Source organism: Hippoglossus stenolepis, chromosome 7 (assembly GCF_022539355.2).
Source record: "Hippoglossus stenolepis isolate QCI-W04-F060 chromosome 7, HSTE1.2, whole genome shotgun sequence".
Classification (NCBI taxonomy): domain Eukaryota; kingdom Metazoa; phylum Chordata; class Actinopteri; order Pleuronectiformes; family Pleuronectidae; genus Hippoglossus; species Hippoglossus stenolepis.
The window spans coordinates 14,590,510-14,599,742 of NC_061489.1; the positions used below are offsets into that span (position 1 = coordinate 14,590,510).

General features: G+C 39.6%; 1 protein-coding gene across 2 annotated transcripts in view; it reads right to left on the reverse strand.

Moving 5' to 3' along the window:
* Window positions 1-9,176, reverse strand: part of klhl4 (kelch-like family member 4) — a 31,888-nt gene extending 22,712 nt beyond the window's left edge. Inside the window, exons 1-2 of one of the 2 annotated variants that reach the window (XM_035160554.2) lie at window positions 6,399-9,176; window positions 2,156-2,619 (exon numbers count right to left, since the gene is read on the reverse strand). In XM_035160554.2, coding sequence (XP_035016445.1) covers window positions 2,156-2,613 — 458 coding nt within the window. In that variant the 5' untranslated portion in view covers window positions 2,614-2,619; window positions 6,399-9,176. The remainder of the gene's footprint in view (window positions 1-2,155; window positions 2,620-6,398) is intronic. The other variant, XM_035160555.2, reaches the window with a different exon arrangement.
* Between the last annotated feature and the right edge of the window lie 57 nt (window positions 9,177-9,233).

Sequence of the window (9,233 nt, forward strand, 5' to 3'; positions counted from 1 at the left end):
AAGTAATCACTGAAGGGGGCATGCGCCACAAAATGACTGACACATCTTTTTGAGGCAACAGAGAAGCGGCTAAAAAAACTTTTGTATATTTCACAGCCGGCAGAGCTCATTTCTGGAGCCAGCCTGAGGGATTGTGACAAATTACGTGTCAAAGATTTATGATGTGAGACGTAATAGGGCCACCCAGCTGGTGAAGTAGATGAATGTGCATATCTCAGTGACATCCACACATCTGCTTAGCCGCTGATGAACATGAACGAGCCATGACACAGTCGCTGACCTAATTCGCTGTGCAGCTACGTACGTACTACAGTTGAATGTCCATTCGTTATTTACAGAAATGAGTTGTCCACAGACTTGCTGTTGGAGCCACTGAATCATCAGACAACACTGATTCTGTGGCCTAGTTTACTTCAGTGATTTATTGAGATTTCTGTGTGCAAAACAGTTTAGGCAGGAGAAAAAGAATCAAACCCCTTAAAATGTGTTTCCAATCAGATTTAATTTCTGACAGTCAAATTCAAAAGAAGGAATCACTACAATCCAGTACATCTGAGTCAAGGATATATTTTATTATCCAACAGAGAAGAACCATTTAATAATTCAGTATCATTGTCAAAATGATGATGGCCGCGTCGTATTTTACATGGCAAGCATGAACTCAAGGTCCCACAGAGAGCTGGAGAGTTCGACAATTTTACTGTAAGGCACATCTTTTATGCATGCTCTTTTCACACATAGGGACCCCAAACATGAACATCTGCCAATTATGCCAACACGGAGAGCAGAACATTGAGCTGATTCCAAAACTGCATCTTAACTCAGAATTATTCATGTTCTGTTCAGGGAACCCAACCGTCCACTGGCCCTGGCGTTTATTAAGTGCACACTGACACATTTTTGGCTGTATATAGGTAGAGAGTGGTTATTTATAATTGTCTGCTAAATCACAGCGAGCTATCTTTATGGAACAAAGGGGACAGGTTCACTTTCGCTGTTCACTTCATCACCAGGTGTATGGAACAACAACACGCAGGAATCAGAAGAGCTTAAAGGAGCAGTCACCTCAGAATGTCACAGACAAGATAAAAGGAGAGTTGGTCTTTTCATCCTTGATGTGGAATGATTCTAGTGTTCTGCCAGACAGCATCCGCGCATACACGCACACACACACACACACACACACACACACACACACACACACACACACACACACACACACACACACAGATCTCTAACCTGTTTACTTCCTGGAAGAAGATGTAGGATCACATCGAATGGGGGTACCTGAAATGGCAGGGGGTGGGATTGATAGCTGAAGAAGAGATCTATGATCCAGTAGCTTTACAAAAATATTTTGGTGCAAAATACATTCAGTAACCATCGTGCTATCTGCTAGTTACGATAGCTTCTGGCTTTTAGAGTGTTTTGCAGCATCAGTCTAGATAATGCATGTGATTTCACTACTTCCTCTTTTTATAGGTCCGGTACATGAGGTAATTGCCCTTTCCCGCTATCCACTTTTAGCTCTATGAAAGAACGCATTAGTGTGCTGTGTAAAAAACGAAATACTCCATGGAGCTGAGCGAAGGCACAGATCATGTATTCTGGACCGCAACACAGAAAGGGGAAAAGAAAAAGCCTCGGCTTTCGGTCCACTGAATAATTAAAAGGATGCTTTATTGGTTTATCCAACCTAACATGCTGTGGACAGTGAGGGTGAGCTGTCCCTAGGTGAGCCGTGGTAACAGCTGCCTACCTTGGAAAAATGATAGTTGTGCAGATCATTAAACCTTATCCTAATTAAAGGATGTACATGCAGCATTGCAGTGTAATGTGAATGAAGTTAAAATGCTGTAGCATGCTCTTCATTTGATTTCACAGGCATATTTAATCTCTGGAACACATTTGAAGGATGATTACTATGTGATCTTATTTCCTGATCACAACAAAACAGTCTCACTTTTTAATCCTGGCGTTCTGCCTCAGACGTCAGACTTTCTCTATGAAATATTATTTAGCAGTTTTCCTGTGAAATGTGAGGGCATCACGTGTTGCCAAAATGGCATTATGCTAAATGAGCATATGCCATGCAAAGTGAGCGATGTGGCGCCTCAATGTTTGCCTCGTAAGTATCTTATACCTAATAACATACCTCTCTCTGGCCTCCACCTCTGCAGGTTCCTCTGTGCTGCTCTTCACATTTTCCTGGCCAGTTTTGGGGTCCTCTTTCCTTGTGGCATTGGGTGAGGAACTGCTCTTTGAGGTCTCCTCGTTGACCTGGAGACCCTGGATGGTGTTCTGTTGGTGCCATGCTTGTTGCCCCGCTCTGACATAGACAGGCGTGGGCCCTGGCGTTGGTGCCAAGATGCTGTGGGCCGGGCTGCTAGTCTTCCGTAGTCCCCCAACACCTCTTTCCCGTGAGTGACTCTTCAGCCGACCCTGGGTGGGCGTCCCTCTGTGGTCCAGGCCATCCTGTTGGATGTAGCCTCCCACCCCGCCAACGCCACCACCTCCACTGCCAGCCGAACCTTGGGATGAATGGCTGAACCAGCGCCAGCGAAGCCTGAGGATCTGCTTCACGTCAAATTCCTTCTTCCCCGACACAGACATCCTCCTCTGGGTTTGGAGATGAAGGCAATGGTACGATGAGTCCCCAAAAACATGGAGAGCAGAGAGGAGAAGAGCCCTGGTTTCAGTCCTCTCTGACTAAAACGTGCCTCTTCTCTTCCGTTATTGTCTCACTACTATCATGACCGCCCCCTCCTCCTTCTATTACTCCTCCGTTGTTCTTTTATTGGAGATGGAAAGCAGTCCTCTGCAGCTTTTGTTCCTGTGCCTGCGACTACTACCCTCCCTCCAACTCTCCCTCTCTGTCTTTCTCTCTCTCTCCTTCCTCCTGTGCTGCTGCTGTTTCTGTTTGCTGCTGCTGCTGCGCCGCTGGAGCTGACTTAATGCACATGCATGATCCACACACCCTCCCCTTCGCCTCCTCTGTTTCGCTTTCTCTCTCTCCCTCTCTCTGCTCGTCTCTCCTGTGCACACACACTGTGAGAGACAGACACATATACCCTGGAAATTAAATGAGAAAAATCTTCCCAGCCCTGCCGCTGCTACTGTTCTGTGTGTCCCTGTGTGACTATGTATGCTTGTGTGATATCAGGGCTGCCTGCTCTTGCAGGGGGGGGGGTATCATTGAGCCAGGATGATGAGGTCACACCTTAACAAAGTAAATCGGTGCTTGCCGAAGGAGACAACGAGGAAGACTACTAACTACACTGCATGATCTGGACTCTTACTAGGAGCTTGTAATCCATTCATGTATATCCACTCATGCTCATGCATTCAGAAAAGCAGGGATAGATAAATAAATAACTCATAAATATGCAACTCACACTGTTAAAGGAAAGTGAAATTTATCTCATATCATGTGCAGCCTGCTATTCTCGCATCAAACAGGAACCCAAGGGGGGATGTCTCAGTGTAGGTAGTCATGCAGAGAAAAAATATTCTCCTTCGGTCCCTGCTTTGAAAGCCCCCTGTGATTACAAGTGAAAAACTACATACTGATGAACCTTCAAGGTCAGTCAGCTGCCGCTTCAACAGTCAGGGCTTCAGAAAACCGTCTCCTACATTTCAAAAATAGATCCTGCTGCTGCGGTTGCTTAATACTCCTCCAATGTAGGTAATTGATATACAACAACTAAACCCCTGCTTAAAGGCACAGGGGCAGGGAAACAGCATACAAGGTCGTTTAGGTACATTTGATCAATCCATTTACAGCATATGAAAAGTCTGGCACATGCTGTGTGGGATATTTTGTCATTACTATTGCATCTGGATGTTTTAGCTACTTTATTATGATCCAGTTGCCAAAGGAAACTGTATATGCCCATGGGGCAGGCAGTAATTACTTACAGAATGATTGAAAGACTATAAAACACAACAATCCTTACACCTGCTTGAGGCTGCATAAAGCATCTGGTGAGGATTTATGGATATTTACATTGAAATTACTCAGTCAGTGTTAATGCTCAGATCCCTATTCACACTGTTTTCACTGTTTATCACTGCAAGCTTACACACTGACATTCACATTCCTGTAACATGGATCAAAATGAAACACTGTCTTTCTGTACTGGCTCCAAATTTCCACCCCCATAAGAAAGGTGAAAGAACATTGCACTCAAACTGCTGGATTTCAACACTGCACAATCTTTAATCCGCCTCCACTACCTCCCACTGCCGGTTTGCTACCGTGTCCACTCATATCTACCGGGAGGACAACAGCGGATCTTATTTGATGGGATAGTTACACAGGCATTGATCTGATCTATAAAAGATGTTTAAATATCTTCCACTCACAGATTGCACATTGTCTCTTTTCTCTGATGATAAATAACGTATTTACAGCTGAGGATGACATGGACACTGTTTGTTGCCCCTCGCATAACACGTGGGCTCATTGAATCATCTGGAAACGCCTCACAGCTCACCCGTCCTTCCTAGCTGAGAACGTCTCTTTAAGTCTAAGTCTCTGTGTTCTTCACACATGCCAAACAACAACACATAAAGGATCAAAGGATTTTCCAACATGATCAAGAAAAATGCAATAAAACATTTTCAGGTCAATGCATTATTCAAATCATTCCTATGGTTACAATTACAGAAGGCTGAAAGACAACATGAAGTGTGTGGCTCATCCGTTGTATAAAGTGTTTATGCTAATGATACAATAAGAATGGAGGAGCTTCAAACATTGTTTTCACAGTCAAGAGGCAAACCACTGAATTAATAATAAGGACTTTCTCCGTATATACAAATATTTTATATTATATTGTGCGATTTTGGAGCCTAGCTGGTTTGAACTGGGGATTCAAATAATTCAGACGGTTTACACACATGCTTTGAGTTGGTGTATCTTCAACAGCATCGGCTCGGTTGCTCTGGGCTTCAGTTGTCCATAAAAGAAGCCATTTTGGTTTGCTGCGCCGTAGACCTTCACCTTTTGACTTTAACCATTTCACAACAGAGATACAATCATCCATAGCGTACTAATGAAATGAATTACTTCCATGAATTAATTGTAGAGTTTTTATTGATCATACATTGGAGTACGTTGTCCACACTTTTTATGGTGTTGGACTGAGTGACACTATAACCACTCATTATGTCCTTAAATAGCTTGCAATACATTTATGTTTAAATGTACAGTAAGTACATTAATTGTGCTATGAACCACTCTATACTCTTCTACAACCAGGATAAGAAATGCTTAATTATAGGCCTTAAAATGTACATAATCATAAATAATACTGTTCCCCACGCTGCAACTTATTTTGTAACTAAACAACCTAATTATCTAATATCTTGATTTTGTTGTTTTTCCATGCAGTTTCTTTTTTCTTTTTACCACAGTCTTCAATCCCTGAATGATTATCACCCCAGGTAGAATCAGCTGTACACATGAACTCGTGATGTTTAATATCCTCTCTGTTTTTTGTTTTTTGTAAAAAAAAAAAAATCTATTAAGCAAAACACTTTATATTTACACGATGGTCCTTTGCTATTGGTACTTTTTTAAATTATTTATACAAAATGATCTTTAAATATGGCTGTATCTGTGCTAAACTGCCTCCAAAAAGCTAATAATACTAATAATAAAAGGCTAAAGGTTTATTAAAGTGAGATGTGATTTAATGTATGGAAACAGATCACACTGGGTAACCTTCCTTATTCTTGCAGGAGTCAAGGACACCATCTGGCCGCACTCTGCATCATGACACATGGGATGTCAGACTGGTGTGGTAAACCAAATTATCATCCAACATCTGCCTCCCCAGTCAACATACCCTTTCTTTAACTGGACAGGACAGGTAGATGAGCTCCAGTTGCAATAGAAATCAAGATGTCTTGATTAAATGTTGATATATTATATTTTTATATATACTGCAAATACAGCTGAAATCAATATTCATCAAACATTTCAAAACTGTATAAATGTGAATGTGATAACAGTTCAGCATTAATTAATCATAAAAACATAGGTATATCTATATCTATCTATGATTCAGACACAGCATCTAAAATAAATAGTGGTTTGAAATTTCAGAGCAACATATTACCCTTAATTATAAGTATATCCAGGTCTTTGCTGAAACATCCGTGATCTTTCATGTCTATGATCAGGGTTATGAAACGAGTTTCAGCCTGAAAACGTGTTACTGTACCTCCCGAATCAATAGGAGAAACGGTTTAAAACGCATATGAATCAGATTAACCAAGTCACCAGAATGCATGAGAAAAATGTTCTACTCTCTTTCTGACTATCCCCTCCAATGTGCTAATGCATAGGTGTTCATTCACGGTCGAAAAAAATCTGTCATCTTGCTTCTTACCTGGAGAAAGGGACTCTATTCGATACTCTTCAGCATTCGACCAGTGGAATTATCGTCTAAAATGACAACATCCCGGACATAAATGGAATCCAAAAACGTACACATCACAACTGTGCAGGACTGTTCCCCTTTTTTCTTCTCCTGTGTCCTTTCCTTTCTGTGTCCCGCTCCACAAAGGAAAGGGGCACTTTCCTCTTTAAAAGGAAACTCCTGAAAAAGTTCCTTCCTTTGCAGTAACACAATTGTGCACATGCAGCCATGAGTAATGGGATCACATCCTGTGTTCGAGGCACAACACTGCTCTCACAAAGCCTCACCCTAAAACAACTATAACACTTGCTTTAATTAATCTGGTCAACGTGGGAATATCTCACATTTCTGCTTGATAAAAAACAATATTATTGAAGCAAGCCAATGTTTGTTCACAGTAAATACAGTTTAAATATGTATGATGCCAAATAGATAGTCATCGATGATAATGAAACAAAAAATAAAACTGAATATGAATGTGATCAAATTCATTTTAGCATTAACTAAAGTCAAAAACCTCTGTCAAAAGTCTACAGAGTTTTCATGGTGTATATATCAGATCCTTGAAACAGTGGTTTATTGTAGTCCAACCACTGGGTGGTGTATTTTCCATTCCTCAAAGAAGACCCATAAGTACACTGTTTTGACATTCCAGGGGTTTCAAAGGACCCTACAACATTTTCATTTTGCCATATTTATCTTATTATCTGTATTCATCTCCACATAAAGGCAAAATTTTAGTGATATGACCAATGTAATAAAAGTCGGTGACAGTAACAACCTGCGAATAAGAGGGATTCAATGTTACTTATTACCTTTTTTGAAGTCCAAAACTTTTCCATAAACAGTATCTAACTGATTTTAAAAGTAATAATGTATCAAATGAAAATGTGGCAACAATGTGACAATGAAGATAATTTATAAAGATAATCACTCATAATCACTACAGTCCACACTATAGTGAGTTTGCCATTTTGTAGTGCTGTCTGACTGTTGAAATAATCACAATGCATCATTAAAAGAAGTGTATAACGATGGTCACTAAACAGGCAACATATAGCCATCGTGCATTGCACTCATGGTGTAGAGACGAGAGGAGAGAGGGCAGCAGGAATAGCCCAACCTGTTATACAAAGTTAAATATGAGCAGAGTAGTGCATTATAGCACAAACTAAGACAAACAACTTTATTTCTACATTTAAAGATGGTCATTCACCTTGTTTTTTTTACTTGAACGTAGTAATACTTCATGTCTGAATTTCCACCGGCCAATGTTGTTGTACGTCATAATTCTGTAAAATGATGTAAAAAAATGAATAGTGTCCCCAAAATAATTATTTTGCTGTTGAGCTCACCATAAAGTCCTCTACATAGAAGACCCTATACAGTAAAGTAGGGGTTAGTGAATGAGTGGGTAATTTCAGACACAGCCACAGTGTTTTGTTCAACATTCAACTGTTTCGCCAACCACTTTATTGTTTTGGTTTGTTATCATTTCTCTCAGAACATCTTTTTCTGTTTACTATGGAAAAAGTCAAATAAAAAGAAACAGTAGGGAACTTATTTATGTAGATTTAATCCATATTGGTATTCTGCCTTTTGTAATTTGTCGCTATATGGCATAATTGTATACCAGTGAGTGTATTTCAAGTTCAGCTTGACAAAAGTAAAGCCAAATCATTTTGATCTCGTCCTGCTGAATGCCTGTGGTACAGGTAAAAACACCAACCCCTCAATGTAAGTGGGTGGGACATGGGACAAACTCAGCAATCATAGTGGTTTCTGTCAGTTTTGGTAATTTATATCAAATAGATGTATGTTCAAGTTTTGACTTTTATACTAAGTTTCATTTTAATTAGTTATTCGATGCTGTAAAAATGGGATAATGTGTATTAATAGAAAGCTGAGATTCATTGAGCCAACCACAGGTTGGTTGGCTCAACATAAAGTCAATGGCACAAGATGTCTTTCTCTGTTTATTCAAAATGTGAAACTTTCAGTTCCATATTTCAATATGGAACTGAAAGTTTAGCATTTTTAAAAAACAGCTAAATCCAGGCTTCATAAATTCTTACAGAGGCTACTTTTTTAGTGTCGTCAAGTGTCCCGTTGTCATGTCAATTACATCTCAATGTTTTTTAAATTGTAAAACATATTTCCTGTTTCTTGTTTGGTTTATTTAAGTATTTTTTCAGTAGATTTTGCAGTAGATGTGCAGGGTAATCTTAATTGCCCAAATTCCATACATCTTAACTTAACTGAGATATGTACAATCCATACTGTAAACTATAAAACTTTGCATGTCCTCAATTCAGTTCAGTATTTACTCAGGAGGAAACAGGGTACTCTAAACACTTTTAAAGGGGCCTGCCCAACATCTTGAAATATACCTGTTCCATTACATCATTATTTTGGATTTTTTGTTTTGAAAATGGCAACCTTACTGTTTGTCCTGTTGGATAAATGCACTGTGATATAATCTATCTATATATTTCTATATGTGGAGTGATACAGTCCACTGTTTGTTGGTGTTTGTCATGACCTGTTCACTGAATTTAATATATCACTGTATCCGATGTTAGCTATATATAGCTTTATCAGTCGTGAACAGCATATCACCAGTGACAAATCTTAAAAATACAAATAATAACTCGAGTCCGATGAGTTGTTGTATGATTGTTAATGTGTATCAGTCAAAATTAATTAATAATTCAAAAGCTTGCCTCATCTCTGCATAAACGTTTCACTAAGTCCAGTGTCACATGAGTCCAATTACTAAATATACATGGGGAACTATTCTAACTA